The following is an 18137-nucleotide window of genomic DNA, read 5'->3' on the forward strand; positions in this document are numbered from 1 at the left end:
TAGGCAGACGCTGATACATACACTGAAGTATTAATAAATAAATAAATAAAATAACACAGAATTTATCCACTGAAAAAATAAAGCACACGTTTCTTTGAAAGTCTGTTAGTTCTTTTCATTTTTCAGCCCTGAAGGTTGCTGCTTGTCTGAAACTCACTTTAAAGCACCGGAGGGGACCAAGTTTTAGATGATTATTCTCTGCAGGTTCACAACTAAAAGCGTTCCCCTTTCACAGTGTTACTGATACTTTTTACTTATGGACGGCGTGTCTCCACCACCTCTCATTGCACTTATTTGAAGCCAAAATACCCCCCGCGGCTGCCATCTTGCGCTGCTGATGGTATTTGGAGCCAGAGCGTATGCAGTAGAGATCGGCGGGTGGGGCTGCAGTAACGATGTCCCGCCCCTTCTGCTAACCTAAACACACATTTACCTTACCTTTGCTTTTTTTTTTACATGGCTTGGCTACCTTGAGTGGAAAGTTACTACAACAGCGACTAATTTGGTAAAAAAAGCCATAATCAATCAAATTCAATCAATCAATCAAATTTTATTTGTATAGCGCCAAATCATAACCAGGGTTATCTCGAGACACTTTACAGAAAGAGCAGGTCTAGACCGACTCTTTGTTAATGCTGGTGTGCAGTGTTTACTTTTGCAAACACAGAATGACGAAGCTCAGAGGACTCTGTTTCCAAGTCATACTGGCTGTTTCTGGTGTTAATGTTTACTGACACCTCGCTATGCTTCAGAATATTGTTAACAAACGTGAAAGCAGTATCAATCATGTCATCTAAATCTTGGCAAGAAAGCAGAAATTTTCCACAACGTCAAACTTCTGTTAAACAGCCAGTATAAAAACAAAGACTGCGCCATCATCGTCACTGAACGAGGGTTTTATCAGCATGGAAATCAATTCATCACGTCTATTCATAGCTGACAGCCCAGGAGGTTATGAGAGGAGCGTCTCACAGGAGCGTACTGAGGTCCCAGTCTCATCTCCTCTTATCTAATTACACTCGGGTCGTCCTCATACATATAAATCCACCAAAAGTCATCTCACACCGACTGCTCGTCGCACTGCACATACAGATGGAAGAGAGATAAATACACAAGCCAGCTAGCTTAAAATAGCATCTCTTTATTGAATCCATACACAGTCAGGTCAGTTTGTGTGTAACGGTGTATGGCTGAGGAGCTAAGGCTTATGTTACAGTTGGGTACCAACCAAAATCGTCTGCTATCACATGTGGATCCACATCACAGCTGGCCTCTAGAGACGCAGCTCTGCAGATATACTCTGTGGTGTATTTAACAAACAAGTGTGAAACATCACTAGTTGTTACTACATTATGAACTTATATCACCACAGCTGATGTTAGATGAATATGTCACACTTTCAAACTACCTGCTTACACAAAATACTGTCAGGAAAAAGTTTTTGTTGAGATCTCGGGCTGACAGTTTGATATTTACAGTTAGTTGTAAAGCTGCGTTCAGACCAAAGCAATGCAAATTTTTAGGGTTGGATAACCAAACACCATCATGACTGGGTTAATGACATCTTTTAGAGGTGCACAAAGCTCACTTTATTTCCAAGAACTGTGGCTGGATTAACTTCACTGAGATTTCCAGATAGCGAAGGCTGAACAGTGTCCAGTTTAATGACATGAAACCTAGAGACAGTTTCACTCAGATAGCCAGAGTACAGCAGTATGAACCCGAATTTGCTGTCATTTTGTTACAATAAACAGGTACAAGAGATGCCGAATGAATAACATCATGATGCAGATTTGTAAAATGTAAAGCTTCTTGCTTTTTCTGCTCCGGCTGAAAGATGAAATATGCAAAAACGTTTAAATAGTTGTTTTTAAATGGTGTTTAGATCGTCCATTACTGATGAAATCTAAGGCGCAGGAGAATCTCAACACTGATAGGCTTTCTCGATACAGCGTCGCACAAATTTCTCGCTTACAGTTGAAAAAATACAACTTAAGTAAAGACACAAATTCACTTATTCACGTCACTGAAAAGACTTGACTGTAATTTCCTGCGCCAAAAAATTGCTTTGCTTTCCGTCTGAACACACCTAAACGTGTCCGTGTAGAAGCAGAATTGTCCAGGGAGGTCACACAGGGTCGTTTTGGCTTGGAATTGCATGTTAGGTCCTAAGGCATACAGAGTGGTGGTGGGAGCAGTCCAGTCTTTGTGGATCACAATGGCCTCACTTGGATGACATTAACCTCGCTGGACTCTGCGGCCTTTGAGGTCACATCCAGCTGATGGAAGTCATTGCTGGTGATGATGAAAACGATGGAAGAGGAGCTGAAGGTCACCCTCTTCTTGGGTCGGTCCCTGCTGCCGTACGGCCTGGACACCACGATGGGTCGGATGGGGCGCTCGACGGGCGCCAGGGGGCGCTCCTTGAGGCTTCGCTGCAGCCAAGAGAGCCGTGAGCAGAGCAGCTGCAGCAAACAGCGACGGAACTGTGAGAGAGATAAGAGGGATGATATAGCACCCTTTCTTTAATCATTTTACTGTCTCAGACATACACACAAACACCTCTATTAGCCTCTGAGGATGCCAGCTAACTGAGACTAGTACAATCTCACTCCTACACACACAATACATGCAAACAGTACATACCAAGCCTGTGAAAAATGGAATAGAAAAAAATACTAAGATGCTGATTTTATTCTCCATTTTGATTTCTGCAGAATCGTGCTTGTGGGAAATCAAATGCACTGTTAGGTGTAAAATGCTCCCAAGATGCTCATTAAAAAATACAATTTCCTTTGACAAATATAGAAGCAATCCTCCTGCTCAACATTCAGAAGCACAGAACCATCGTCCCTGATTCAGAGGCCATTGATTTGCCCTATTTTCCACAAAGAGTTCAGTTGCGGTCACTTCAAGGGAAAAATCGACTGAACACCCAGGAAGTCTCTCCACAGAAATGTTTTGTGTTCTACACAGCAGAAAAGCAAAGATGATGCCACCCTTACAGTTTACCGAAAGTTTCTCAAGAAGTTTACAAACCTTCCTGCTCATGAACACGTAGATGAGCGGGTTGTAGGCCGAGCTGGACTTGGCAAAGAAGGAGGGGATGATGGCCAGCGTGGGAGAGACCATGCTCCTCCTGCCGAAGGCCTCTATCATGGACACGACAGCGTAGGGCGTCCAGCACACCAGGAAGCAGAAGATCATGAGGAAAAACATGACAGCCACCTTCTTCTCGTACCGCAAGATCTTGATGATCTGGACTGTCTGGAGGTCCTGGATGGAGCGCAGCTAAAAGAAAAACAGGAGAGAGAACAGTGCAATCATGAGCAACTACACAGGTAGTCAGAGAGGCGTAATACACAAGAGGCGTTACACATTAACAGATATTTTACAAAGACATATCCCCGATACATCTGTCTGGTTTTCAAACTACATAAAATCTTGTGAGAGGTTAAACGGGGAAATGGATGTCCTCAATAAGCTATCGAACCACAGATGTTTGTGCACAGATTTGCAGTTAAAAATCAAGAAAGAAATAGAAAAGAACATGATGTTCCAGATCTCTGCAAGTATTTCAGGCCTGTGCATGATGTTTCTCTCAAGCTGTGTCTGTCCCTCTCTGATTGGCTTTAGGTCGCTGCTGCTGTCATTGCCAGTGTAAACAAATTTAACACTCCGAGATTTGGACTCAGACAGATACAGAAATAATAACCTGCTAGATGTTTCTCATGCATTTGGGACACATCTTTGCATCCCTCAGAAAATTCACATCTTCTAATTTACACCTGGGGCTTTTGTCAGTGAGCAAAAAGTGCTGCTGAGTGGAAAAACAGAGCTAAACATTGTGCATTAATCTGATGCCAAAATGCTGCGAGTGTGACTGTTTGTGCTGCATGAGAACTCTGTATTTTACCACAAGAGCAAAGCAAAGACTGGAGAAAACTTTGAATTTGCATCCCCTTCAAGGGCTCGGAAACAACCGACTTAAATGACCTTGAATGCATTTGGGAGCACATCTTAGGCTACAGTGTTGGAGACAGACAGAGGCAGCAGAAACAGAACATTTTGCACCACAAACACTGCAGAAGTTACAGAAGGTAGTTGGCAGAAGCTGTACTGCTGAACAGGAACTGGGAGACAACTTCTTGTCATAACAATAAAAAGGAAATGTTATGACATTTTTAAACTTTTAAACACTTTTTCTTAGAATCCCAAACAACTTATATTCCTATATTCATGTGTATTAATATTTTTGACACCCCCTATTGATCTACATTTAATGCAAAACTAACACAGCACCTACTGCGGCGATGAGTAGCTATTATGGGATTATGCTAATGTGAAAAAGAAATGGCACTTCTCAGAGGCGGGGAACGGTCAGTAAATCTACCTGCAGGTAGAAATAAAGTAACCTAACTTGTCATACAAATAAGACAGGCATAGCAATGAGGCAGAAAGTGTGTTGAATTGAGTGTCTTTTTTTTTGTAATAAACACAATTCAGTTGTATCAGTTCACAGTGGGGGCTCTGCAGTAAGAGCTCAGGTATTTAGGCAGGAAAGTCACTGCTGTCAATTGTTTTTTGATCTAATAAGGGAACAGGGTTTGTGACAGCTGTGGCACTAAAAGTTTATTGTCCTTCTGTAACAGGTGTGTTGGGTGTGTTCGATAGAAAGTGTAAAAAATCAACTTTACTTATTCATGTTTATGCTCAGACCAAAGGGACTACTTTTCTGCAATGAAGTCAGCCTGCAGATTCTGCAGAACGAATAAAAACATGATGACAGGTACGTCAGCGTGACTTGTTAGTAGGAAGAATGCACAAGGTCTTATTTCAAAGGTGACACAGACTGACTATAAATCATGAGTGGAGTCAGCTTTAGCAGAACAGAGAGCCCTTTTAATGTAAATGTGTTAAAAGACAACAGAAGTTACAAGTCCTATATCGGTTTCGTATTGTTGTCATAATCTAAGTTATATTTCCCAGCTCATAGAAACACTGTTGTTGTCCCTCCACATACAGAGATTAGCTTGCATTGTTCAGCTGAGGTGATGACACGGTGAAGCACATTTTGCAGTTTTCTCCCTCAGGACAGTCTAAAGCAGCTGACTGAATCGATGCAACTTTCTATTTGTATTCATGAACTCACAGGTCTGTTTTTATTTATGTGCTTATGAAACACGGCTGGGCTGTATGGTGCAATATTTTGTTCTTCAGTGAGTAATATTGAGTTTATCACAATAAATACTTTGATAACGCTGCCAGTTTAAAGAATATCCTGATAATGACCTGATAATAAAACAGTTTCAGGTTGAGGATCAGATCCTCTTGGCTGGCACAGGATGTCCAGTGAGGGGGCTGCGAGCTGAGCTGCCACTAACGTCCATGTGATTGTCCTCATCTTAGGATAAAAGGAGTTCTGACATAGTCCGTCAAGTCCATTATGGTTTTTGTTTTCATTTAATTCATGTTGTTTTTTTCTGCGTCTCCTACCTCATGTGTCAACTCCACCCTTATCAGTTACACCTGTGTCTTGTTTCCCCTTGATTACCTGTGTATATATATCCTTTGTGTCTTCTGTCTTGTTGCCAGTTTCTCGTGTTCCTTCATGTCGCCTCGTTCCAGCAGTTTTGCCTAGAGACTAATTTATCTGTGTAGATAAACCTGCAGACTAAAGCTTGATTTATACTTGTGCATTGATTCTACCCCGAGCTGTCACTGCAGCTTACATATTGGGCCATTGTCTTTGTGAACACTTTTACTCTATTGTGATTGTGTCGCTCAGTAATCATACCACCACCGCTGACATGCTAGTTGGTGGTGGGCTTTCGGCACCACTGTGTTGAGCTTCTATCAGCTTCCTTGCCTACATCAAACTGAGCAGATCATGTTTGAGTTGGAGTTAATAAATGTAATAAACGAAGAAAATACGCACATGATATGCCAATACATATTTAGATAATCATTTGTCAATCGTCATTCAAGTTTCAGCATCAGGTGGAAGCAAACAGGCTGCAGCAGCTGGCTAACAACAAGAATCAAGCACAGTGTGCTCCATTGTTTAGGTGAAAAGCTATCATGCAACTGCAACGAGCAAGTACATTCCTGGGGAGGAGCACATCAGGAATGTTGGGTTTTCTGCTGAAATACATTTCCTTAAACACAGAGGTGTATCGGACTGTCCGTTGTCACTAATTCTGCAGGAAAAATATCCAAAGTTATCATAACAAATATGTTTTATCGAGATCATTCAGAGTTGTCTCAGTCCTCTGAGGTGTTCAGGGAGCGCTGTGGTGCTGCAGCTGAAGGCGCTTAGGAAGTAGCAGCTTACACTTCTGCTAATGTTGTGACTACTCAATGAAATATAAACACTAAATGATAGATATAAAGATAGCAGTGATGCGGACAGAAATCTGGGTCATTTGTTGAGAAATGCACGGTTGTTTTTCTCATTCACAAGTTTGCTTACATACGATCCTGTCCAAACGCTTCAGTGGCCATCTGCTCAGCGCAGCCACAAACAGATTAGAGAATGTTTTCAGAAGATTGAAGCTGTTTCTGTAGAAATCATGAACACAAGCCTGCTAACATCTCATATGTATGACCTGGCTGTGCTTCTGATGACGTCAGTGACACCTAAAGGATGCACTTCTGAGACACAGAGAACAATGAGCTGTCCAATTATTACCACTGTACAGGGCAATTCCTAAAGGCACTGTTTATTATCATAATGGAGCTGAAATGAAAAAGGAGTGAGGGGCAGCACTTGGCCGGGTCAAGGATTTTTCATTAAAATGAAAAACCCAGAGGAGTCGGCAAAGTCCATATCTGCTCAGGCTTTGTAAAAGTAATATTGTTCTAAATATATTCCATGCACACCTCATACTTTATTTCATATCTGTAATTAGAAAAAGATAAAGTTTTCTGGAGAAAAAGTATGTGAGCACAAAGCCACAGACAAATGTAGCTCAGCGTAAGTCCAAGCAGGAAGTTTCATACTCATTCATTAATTCATAGAGGCATCATTCATTCGTGTCCCGTTCTCCCCCCCTCTCTCTGTCCGTCCAGCTCTGGTGATCAGCTGATTGTGAACATTTACTATTTTAAGTACTGAACCAACCAGATTTAGCCCCGACTTCTGTCGACCCATCATCCTGCTGCTGTCAAACTTTAAATCTGTTCTCCTTTCCGATGTCAGCTTGTCGTTTCAGTTCTATCACTGCGACCATCCTCCACCCCAGTGACCTACAATCCATCTCATCAGTGTCCACGTCCAGCTCCTCAGCTCATCCTTTCTTCCCCACCACCAGTGTCTAGATTCCATCGGGGGGTATCCTATCCTGCTCTCGCCTCACTGCCCCTTCCAGTTCATAAAGACGTCATTTCAACTTTTAAATAAAAAAGTGTTGTACTCATATTGGGCTGCACGGTTAGACCTGAAAGGGTGTGAGGTTTCACTTAAAGTTATAATCTCGAAGATCTCAGTTTCGTTCTCTTTGGCGGCACCTATGGTGATGAACGGTAACTGCAGGAGCACACTTCCCAGATATCCAAACAGTGTCGCATGTGTGACGTCCACGGTTGGCTCCGGTTGTAACTCTTGATTTTCCTGGCTGATGAACGCTTTCCTTTTCAGACTGTTTGCTTCATCTGAGCGTCGAGTTTGTTTCTTTTTCTTTGGATTGTCACTTATTTTTGAAGTTGTATCTGTAGTCATCCATCTTTTCTTTGTTTGTTCAGCCATAGTAGATTACTGTTTACTCTTTTATTACTTTATTATAAGTATATAAGTGTTATTACTTAACACTTGCAGAGAGCGGAAAAGCAGCCGCTTAGCTCCGCCTACCCTCTCTGGCAGACCAACCACTGCTGGCTGATGGAAAACGCGTCACTAACTGGGCGCCACTTGTGATTTTTTCCGTGAAAGTCGCCAAAGACATGCAATCCATAATAATACTATATACTGCAAATGCAAAGGCTTTCATCAGTGGGCCATAGGCTCAATCACCATTGTGTTACCTCATTCGGCGATAGATAGAGACTTGACATTTATTTAAATCTTTGAGATGATATCTTTAAGCCGTGGTGAAACCAGAGAGCGCAAGTTTTTGAAAGTATCCAAATGGAGAAAGTTCAAAGCCCCCCCCCCCCCCAAAAATGACCGTTCATTAAAACTTTACTTAGGAGGATTTAGTGTGTACTGTAAGCGGGTTAAATGTCACTTGTAGAATAAAATTACAATAACAATGATGAGCACTTCAGATGAAGTTTAATCACTTCAGCCATAACTCATGATTTTAGTTGTAGGAGGAGCACAACAGGCTTCTTTAATGTTTCCTTCCCAGATTTTCATCATCATCTGCAGCAGCAGCCCTCCATTCATAAGTCTGTGTAATTCATTCTGTTTACTCGTCAAACTCATTCATAATTTATGAAATATGCAGAACAGAAACATGTCTTACCATTTGCACAGTGTAGAGGATGTTCCCGTAGCAGTAGATCATGATGCCAACAGGGACGAAGAAACAGGCCAGGAGGAAGAGGAGGATGAAGGAGGCATCGTTTGGGTCCTTAGAGGCCCAGTCCAGCGAGCAGCCCAGCCGGTGGATCTCCAGCGTGTAGCGGTTCCACCCCAGCAGAGGAGCCCCCGTCCAGGCCAGGGAGTACAGCCAGATGTGGGCGATGGCCCGCCACGCCCAGGGGAAGTCCACCACCTGTGCATGGACCACCCGGATGTAGCGCTCATAGGCCAGGGCCGCCAGAGTCATGATGGAAACAATGCCTGGCAGCGGGAGGGGAAGGGGCAGACAGACTCGCTGAGTAATGCAGAGCGATCACCGCAGGATCTGGGTCAGTGGCTACTCAGCGTCTATGTGGACTCAACGAGTTTCATCATGCTTACTGAACATCGCATTTAAACATTTGTCATGACTCCTTGAAACCTTAAAGTGTCTTTACTTACACACACGCACACACACGCACGCACGCACGCACGCACGCACGCACGCACACACACACACACACACACGCACACACACACACACACACACACACACACACACACACACACACACACACACACACTCTTCTAAGAGCTGCATCTGTATTGTACAGCCTGCTTTCTAAAGTGAAGTGGTTTTCAAGTAATGGCAATTTATATTCAAATGTTTGCAGCTTATATGATCTTCTTGTGTGTCATTTTGTTCCCAATTTAATATGGAAAAAGCACATCACATCTGCAAGCCAGGCTCATGTTACACTATCTAAAATCCATTCTGCATCTCATAATCTATTAATTGATCCAATGACAATCACCCAATACCCTTAATTCATTCATCTCTTGATTAGAGGGAGCGACCAAAGTGTCCCTGAACAGAAACTGTGCAGTGACTCGTTTCAGCTCCCCAGCTCGGGTTTCAGGAGGACGGACGGGCATTGACAGACCTGCCAGGGCTCGTTGCTGCAGTCCCTGTGGCCAGCGCGTGTCGGGCACACTGACACCAACCTCCTCTGAGTAGAACATATAACAGGATGACGACATGTCCCTGCACAGAGGGCTAGAGGACACAGATAGAGCTATGGGACTACTTTTTGTACACTTAAAACCTGTTCCAGGAGGGAGCCATTTATAGGCCAGACGAAATGGCAACAGTATACAATATTTATCAAATATGTTGTTTGCTGCTTGTTTAAAAGGTATCCAGACAACGACCAAAGGTCTGCAGAGCAGACTGCTCATCAGTTAAAGAATACAGTTTATTATAACATGCGCTAAACTTCTCCATCACACTTTTTTAGACTGTATCATATTTTGTCGGGGGAAAAGATGATTAAAATCAGTAAAAACAGTAAATAATTTTAAAGTTAGACATCATTGTTTCTCCTCAGCAGACACAGGACATCAGGAGGGGCTGAGCCAAGCCGAGCTGCCAGTAATATCGTCAGCTCAGGTTCTAGGTTAGGATTCGTTTTCATCGTTAACAAGGTTTCCGACAGGAGCCGAATTATCCTCATAGGTCTCCACCCCTCCAAGTAAAACCGACCTGGTGATAAAACTGGTGTAACACTGAATAAAGCAGTTTAATGTTAAAAATAGGTGTTTCCAGGCGCTCTTTGGAGGACACAGGGCGTCAGGAGGAGCTGAGCTGCAGTTTTTAGGTTAGGATTGCTTCAGTGTACATCATCATAAGGCTTTTAAAGTGAGACAATTTATTCACTGAGGTCTCCTCCTCTGCAAGTCAAATGGATCTCGTGATTAAAACTAGTCAAAACACCTAATAAAGCCTGTTGATTTTAGAAATCTGCCACTCTCTTTGCTGCTCTTGGGGGCCTAGAAGAGCTGCCGCTAACAGTAGCCTAGCTTGTATCTCTCTTAACTCTCTTAACAGACGTCCAATGACTAAATTGCTTCATCTGTTTAAATGATATTGTTGAAATAGATTTAACAAGAAACAGTGACTTCTCTCTGGTAATCTTCTGCAGGGACAGGACGTCAGGAGGAGCCGCAAGCTAACGACATTAGCTCATCTGGTGTGCTCCCCGCTAAAACAGATTGGACAGGTTGAAACCTTGAACACAGCAGTTTGGCATGAAAATTTTCAGTTTCAATGATGCTCTTTGGCGGAGCTTAAGGGGCTGCATACCGAGCAGCTGCTTAAAGTAGCATTGCTTGCTTCTCTCTGATCTTGAGACGTCCAATGACTAAATTGCTTAATCTGTTTGTATGATATAGTTAAAGATCTAACAAGAAACAGTGACATCAACAATGTTTCTCTGAAGCTCTTTGCTAAGGTTTAAGGGGCTGCGTACCAAGCTGCTGCTAACGTGAGCTCATCCCTTTTCCATCTTAACTTCCAGATGCAAGATGGCTAAAATCCTTCATATGTTTACAAGATAAAAGTCAAACAACTAAGATCTAAAAAGTGGGAAAGTAGCCAGTTGCAATTGTTTGAATGCCCAGCATGCAAGCTAAAACCTGCGGACTGACTGTGTGAAAGGCTGTTTGATCTCTCGCTATCAAGTAAATAAACCTCCATATTTTATTATTGTTATCAACATAAGTTTTCTAACCATTATGTATCAAGATTCTTTCACCATCCAGCCCTATTCATACCAAAATGCCAGCCCTATTTTTGTGAGCATGGGGATTTAACATGTTAAAAAGGTCACACAGCAGAAACGATCATTTCCCCCCACTCTGCTGCACTGTGGACGACGAGGGATGTTGTGTCGCTGTAATTGAAATCTCCATCATCTGCCAGGCTCATCTGAAAGAGGGCCAAGACACCACATCCTGTCTGCTCAACGTCAACGAGGAAAGAAGACGTTCCCATCAAAGGGCATGAAAACTGAGACCATGCAGGCTTTTCAGTGACATATTCGCAATGGAAACCAGAGCAAAGTCAGTGTTGCAGACTGTGATGCAGGCATACATGCTCTTTAGATCATGTGCACAGACGATTACAGGACAATAATGTGTTTAGTTTTCTGATGAAGCAGCCAACGCCTCGAGGGTTTTACTCTAATGAGCTCATTATCACACTCCCGTCCTCCTGAGCTATAATTCCTGCAGGGTGGGACCTGGGGAGTGACCCTGACTGTTCATTCACACATCGCTGCAGCTCTACACAGTTACGCCGGCAATAAAAGGAGAATTATGTTACAGTAAAATGTGACAAAAGCACTCCGCTGCATGAAGCAACTACCTTCAGAATAAACTCACTTTGCACAAATAGACTCTTTTTAAACGCAGAGAAAATGACATGCAATTGAAAAGGATTCAAGGTCAGGGGGAGAGCGGAGGGTCAGCTGTTACCTGCTTTTACAGGCATCTTTTTATGTGGAATAACCTTTCAGTCATTCTACACTGTGGATGAGCATTGTGCTGAATTACATGCAGAAAAAGGCTGCTTTAACTCTGAAAAAGGCGGTGATAGAATCTAAAACCAGAGAGGAGTTTTAAAGGGAAGTGGGGGTTTCAGTGTTATTAACTGACATATATCATTGTATAATAAATGATAGTATTTCTAATTCTTTCTTCTATCTGTTACATATGCTAGTATAAAAAAGAAAGGCAACAAATACGTGGCATGGTATTATAAATTATGAAATCATTAATAAATCTAGTATATAAGTGAGGGTGGTAATTATAAATATATATGCTAATATAAAATTCGACATTTGTTAAGTATGATGTATAATAAATAATATACTTATTTCTAATTCTATTCTAATTAATAATGACGTTTTCTAAAAATACAGAATACTGAATAATTGCAGTTAAGAAGTGTGACAAATATGTTCTTATAAATAGGAAGTATAATGAATGTAACATATTGTCATATGATAAATTATTATACGACAATTTATGCAAATAAAATACGCCTTTATAAAGAATAAAGTATAATAAATGAGACATATATGCTGGTATAGAAAATAAAGACAGTTTTCGGGTCCTCACCGAACAGGCTGTTGCTGAAGCCGTCCCACACGCATGTCGCCTGGCTCCAGATCCAGCCGCCTTGGACGCACGAGGCAAAGGTAAAGTTTATTCCGATGACAGAAACCAGTAAATCACTCACACTGATGTTGACCAGCAGCAGGTTGGTGGGCGTGCGGAGCCGCTTGTATTTACAGTAGAGGATGATGACCACCACGTTGTTACAGAAGCCGAACACTCCGATGGTGCCGATTGTCAGAGCCAGAAGTTTGTAGGTTCCAGCCGCAAAAAGGTGATGTTCTGGATCCGAACTTCTCCCGACTCTGGACTCGTTTACGGGATTCATTGCGCGGATGCAAACTTGGGTTCCAGCATTGTGCTCTGCGCATGGAGTGAGAGCGCGCGTTCTGGACACGAGACTGTCTCCACACGCTCCCCTCCACGCGCTCCCCGCGCCGCTCATTCAAACCAACCCGAGACTACTGTTTGTTCAAACTGGGTCAGTGAACCACTGTCGTTGGCACAAATTATACACGTTATGTTTCCGGCTATACTTTCAAAATAAAATTGTTTTTGACCTACATGTTTGGCACACGGCCTTATAAGATGGTGATTAACGCTGATAGGGAGCACTCATCATATACAATAATCAGTGGTTCAACTACTATTTGCAGTACCGTTCTGATACTTTTAATAACATTCATATTTGCATAGTGATATAAGCTTATCTTTTTTTGCAATGTTTTTGTGTACCTAAAACACAAAGGGGGAAATATATATTTTTAATTTCTATTGTTATTGCTTCTCTGTTGTAATCCAGCTCCCTTTGACCCGCCCAGTGCCCCCTGTTTTATTTCATTTTGACATCTATGAAGGCATGCCCTGGCAATGCATTAGTCATAGAAATTGGTAACTGTTTTTGCATAGTATTTTAGAAGTTACTTTGTTCTATTTGTAAAAAAAGGTGTTTGGTCTCTGCAGGTGTCTGACTGATGGATACCGTGTACAGCTGAAATTCCTCGCACTTTCTATATATAAATATAGTGCATAATTTTATGCATGACTTGTGCGTAAGTGTGCGATTTCTGCAAAAGTAGTTGCATTTTCTGTTGTCATTAGACTTTTGTCTATGATGATGTCTTAGAGTCTTACTTGCTTCTTTTTTAAAGAAGCTTTAGTTTAACAAACTCGATTTCTTCCTCTGTTCGCTTTGATGTTCATCTTCTTCCTGTGTGAAGTGATCGGAAGCTTACAAAACTATTCTTTCAAGGTGACTTCCCAAACACAGGTAATTAAAGAACCGTTTGAAAAATACATCGAGGGGATATCGAAGAAAAGTGTTTCTAAAGAGCTCTCTGATGTAAATCATTAATATACAATGCAAAGATTTCACTTTACTTTTCCACACTTTTATTTTGAAACCAAACATTCTCCATCATCTTCCGTCTTCATGACTAACTGATGTAACCTTCATACCAATACGAACACGTTAAGTGTAATGAAATCATTCATAATACCTTTCTATCAACATCAACATATCAAGACTGTATATTAGTTTTCTCTTCATGTAATGTTTTTTTTTTTTTTTTTTTTTACTTTTTATTGAATTAATTATAATATTTGTATTAAGTACAAATGACAAAGTAAAACAAAATGAGCAGAAATGCAAAGAACAGAGCTGTGTGGGGTCACGCCAGCTTTAGTTATAGTTTTAATTAACCATTATTATTATGCAGAGATAACCACCAGGTAGTAGTGTCCTCTTCCACTCTAACTTATGCCCTCCATTTCCTGTGAAAAGTAGTTCCTCCAGATCTCAGACAGAAAGAGATCCTAATCATTACAATAATATCTGTAACTGTCGATCATGAGGCTCGGAGGCTCAGGTTGGTTTTCTAATATCATTTTTACCAACAGTAAACAGAAAGCAGTCGTTTTAAACAATCACATCCTCTCAAATTTCACCAAGACACAGGAGCTGAATGTGGTTATGGTATCTGTCCTAGAGCTGAACACATTTCCCCCAACATGTTTGACTTTTTGGACATGGCAGTGATGGTGGTCCATGTGTCCTCACTGTCTCCTGCACTGCTGCTGTGACTGAAGATTTCTACCTTTAAATGTGGGCCAAAGAAAAATAGCATGTTTCCAACCACATTCTGCCCACTGCCTGTTGCTTGTGAATGAATGATGTGCTCCACATTAAACTCTGATCTGTGATATTTCTATATGTAGCTCTTTTCCCCAGTTCTCTCTGATGTTTATGATATAATTCTCTTTCTGCACATGAAGTGTTTTTAAATGGTTTCTGCATTTATGGCTGCAGATTCATTCTCTGAGGTTTAGTCTGAACATGAAATAAAACTTGAACTCAACTGAACTTTACACTCAGCCTTCTTCTTTCTTTTCACCTGCAGCACCGGTGACATATTCCATGTTTCTCACACTGCAGCTCCTCATTTGAACCTTACAGGAGAGTCTAGACTGCCTACGTGAAAGTGAGCACTTATGATGTGTCACAGTTTCTTTTTTTCATCTATGCTATGTGTTCTGGTTCTCCTTCTGTCTAACGATTTAATAATCAGGCACAAATGTCAAGTTGGAATCAAAGATAAGTTTGTTAAAGGTCTCTCTTTTTTCTTTCTTTCTATTCCCACCTCAGGAATGTTTCGGGGAATATCTTCAGTATCGTCATACACTTGTTTATTACTTCTCGCTTGGACTATTGTAACTCCTTGTATGTTAGAGTAAATACGTCGTCTCTTACAGCTGGTTCAGAATGCAGCTCTTCTGACTGGGAAGAGACGACGAGATCACATCACACCAGTGCTGGCTTCTCTTCACTGGCTTCCTGTCAGTTTCAGGATCCAGTTTATACTTTGTTTGTAAAACTTTAAATGGGCTGGCACCATCATACTTGTCTGAGTTGTAGCACCAAAATGCTCCAGTCAGAGCACCGAGGTTATCAACACAGATGCTCCAGGAACCAGGCTCAGGGGACCAAACCTTTGTGGTGGCTGCTCCTGATCTGTGGAAGAGTGTACCTGTTAATATCAGAGCCACCCAAACCCTTCCAAGTTTAAATCATTGCTTAAGAACCGTCCCTTTTGGTTGGCTTTGACACCCTGACATTTTATTATGCAACTCATATTTATTGTGTTTTTATTCTTCATTTTACTCATATTTGCTCTTTTATTTGAGCTGTGTTTTAGCTTGTACAGCACTTTAGTCGACCATGGTTATTGGAATGTGCTATATAAAGAAACTTTGACACAAAACTTCACTGGAACTCAAAGATAAACTGATGAAATGTTTGGTGGTCAAAGTTCAGATGTCACAGACTTTGTTTTCCTCTCATTCTCTTTAATGTGATATCTGAGAAACACTTGGGGGACATTTTATCGCATTGGGTTTATTTATATTCTTTTATCCTTCCGAGAACAAAAACATCCATGGTGATAAGTCGAGAACCAATCACAAGCTCTGCAGAGAAACACAGAGAGCGTTCTGTGGTCTTATGTAAGTGCTATAAACGATTGTGAAGTGACCTCTCCTGTCCTCTCCCTGTCTCTAATGTAGGCCTACTTATGCTGTTGTTTTTTAGGTGGGTAATATATTCTTTTAAATATGTCAACTTACAAATATACCCCCAGTCCTGGCCTTTCTTAAGCTATTATTCTGTTTTAAACACTGATGGATGTAAAGTGCAACTTTAAACCCCGATGCTTTATTCTAGTTTTTACTGTGGTAAAACATTTTCTTAAGACTCGAGCTGGAAGGATGATAGAAGAGTCTGTGAATAACAAGAAAGAAGCTACCAAAGAGCCCAAAATGTCAGCCGTGTGTACATTCATGCCTCTGTCGGACGGCCCTGCATTAGTCAAGTCACATCCCAACTCAGCAGACGCTCAGTTTTGGATGCGCACGGCACCGGATGACGACAGCAGCAGCTGATTGTGCTGGGTGTCTGCACCCCCTGTGACATTTCGAGGTGCTCAGTGACAGAAATGTCACTGTGTTGAAATGTCTGATTTCTGCAGCGACATTGTTTGCGTCTGACCTCATTTCTCATTGCCTTCAGGTTGATCCAAAATAGCAGGTCTCCCTCGCTCTCCAACAACACAAGAGATGAGTGTGCGCGCAGGAGATGAGCATGACACACACACTTGAAGAGCATTTCGATGCTGGCGCTCATCCACTGACGCACTTGTGATGTTCAGTCAGGTATTTCATTCAAAGCTTTAGACTCATTTTGATAGAAGTGCCACAATTATTGAGTCTCAATTTGTGATAAACAATGTTCTCCTTCTTACAGCAAGGGCGCTGTCAAAGGGAGCTGTAAGCACTGAGGTCGGGGTTCATTTTCCTGGAACATGTCGTCACACATCACTCTGCTTCCTTATGATTAATATTGACGTGTCAGTGTAAGCGCTGCTGGAGAAGAACAGCCAGTTAAAAAGCTGCAGTTGCATCATCATTGATCAATTGAGGAGGCCTGCGACACTTAAAATAAACAGCAACAAAATCAAAAGTCAGACATTAATGTTGATCACAAACATCTCTAACAACGTTAATAAATAACCACAAAAAGGGATTAACTAAATGTTGTCATTTACAGATAAACATATTTGCAGTTCCCGTCACCGTCCACGCTTGCTTTGTTTACATTTATGTTTTTTTGGTTCAAACATTATTGAATACCACTTCAATATACGAACACTTGTTTACATTTGGTGGGAGGCTGAACAACCATGTTTGAATACTCCCTAAAAACACGGTATTTTACCCAGATGGGTGTAACTTTGGAGGACGTAACAGTGCACGCGTCGGCGAGCTCTGTGACAGTCAGCCGTCTCAGCGCTAACTGTTAGCAAGCTAACTTAACGTTAAAGGGGTTTCCTTTGAAACGAGCCTCATGTGCGGAGCGCTTAGTTACGCGAGTCTTTTGTTAACATGGGTTAAATGCTACAAAACCAATGTCAGCAGTTTGTCAACAAATTTAAAGTGAATCGCACCTCATGCATGTACATGGAAGCTTACTGCCCTGTCAGCTCATTAGGGCTACACATTACTACACTACATCAGAGTTCAGACCCCTATCTAAATGTCAATATATTTTAGCACTATTTAGTTGTTCATATTTTCCAGTATAATGTTATGATGGTCAATTTGAGAATTTGTCAGGTAGAAGTCATTTGAAAATGTTGTCAAGGTTGTAGCCATGCCAGCAGCACAATGAGCTAGAATCAAAGTGTTCCTTAGTAAATCAATGATCACAAAAAATAAAGAATCATCAAACAACTTTATAGGTCATGGTTTTGTTAGCTCATCCGAAAACTGACGAGACGAGATGAATGCGAGCTGACGAGAACACGCATCAGGCACAGGACACTCTGTGTGACGCAGGACATAAGGCACCGCCCCCCGGTGAAATACTGTGCTTTTAGGGAGTCCCTTTGAATAACGCTGAACTCTGTGGAACTACCAAAGCAAAGTCTGCAGATATGAGGACTCATGGTCCGCAATTTGGTGTTGAAAAGTCGTCATCAAAGCCCTCACACACTTGGTGTTGTGACAGTGGGAGAGCACTAAGCTGTCACACACTAAGCAGGAACACGCCTGTGAGTCAGTGAGTGTGGCGGTTGGGATTGAACTAACCTTACAGTAGGCTGAGCTCAACTACCGCACCCGTAGC

At 41.7% G+C, this 18137-nt stretch overlaps 1 protein-coding gene across 1 annotated transcript; it reads right to left on the reverse strand.

Annotated features, from left to right (window-relative positions):
* Positions 1 to 1159: 1159 nt before the first annotated feature.
* opn3 (opsin 3) lies at positions 1160 to 12815 on the reverse strand. Its single transcript, XM_069659150.1, has 4 exons — positions 12464 to 12815; positions 8466 to 8785; positions 3040 to 3291; positions 1160 to 2486 (listed from the first exon to the last, which is right to left on the reverse strand). Exons 1-4 carry the CDS (start codon positions 12786 to 12788, stop codon positions 2214 to 2216), a joined length of 1170 nt encoding a protein of 389 aa, XP_069515251.1. The 5' UTR covers positions 12789 to 12815; the 3' UTR covers positions 1160 to 2213.
* Between the last annotated feature and the right edge of the window lie 5322 nt (positions 12816 to 18137).

This window comes from Semicossyphus pulcher, unplaced genomic scaffold (assembly GCF_022749685.1).
Source record: "Semicossyphus pulcher isolate SPU_LCO1_2020_fin unplaced genomic scaffold, fSemPul1.0.p SCAF_12, whole genome shotgun sequence".
NCBI classification, from domain to species: Eukaryota; Metazoa; Chordata; class Actinopteri; order Labriformes; family Labridae; genus Semicossyphus; species Semicossyphus pulcher.

Excerpts from the sequence above, each read along its gene's own strand:
- opn3 (XM_069659150.1), bottom strand. The coding sequence starts at position 12,788 with ATGAATCCCGTAAACGAGTCCAGAGTCGGGAGAAGTTCGGATCCAGAA. Across the intron at positions 8,786-12,463 it reads CTTCAGCAACAGCCTGTTCG|GCATTGTTTCCATCATGACT; the intron begins GTGAGGACCCGA and ends TCCCGCTGCCAG. Across the intron at positions 2,487-3,039 it reads ACGTGTTCATGAGCAGGAAG|TTCCGTCGCTGTTTGCTGCA; the intron begins GTTTGTAAACTT and ends TCTCTCTCACAG.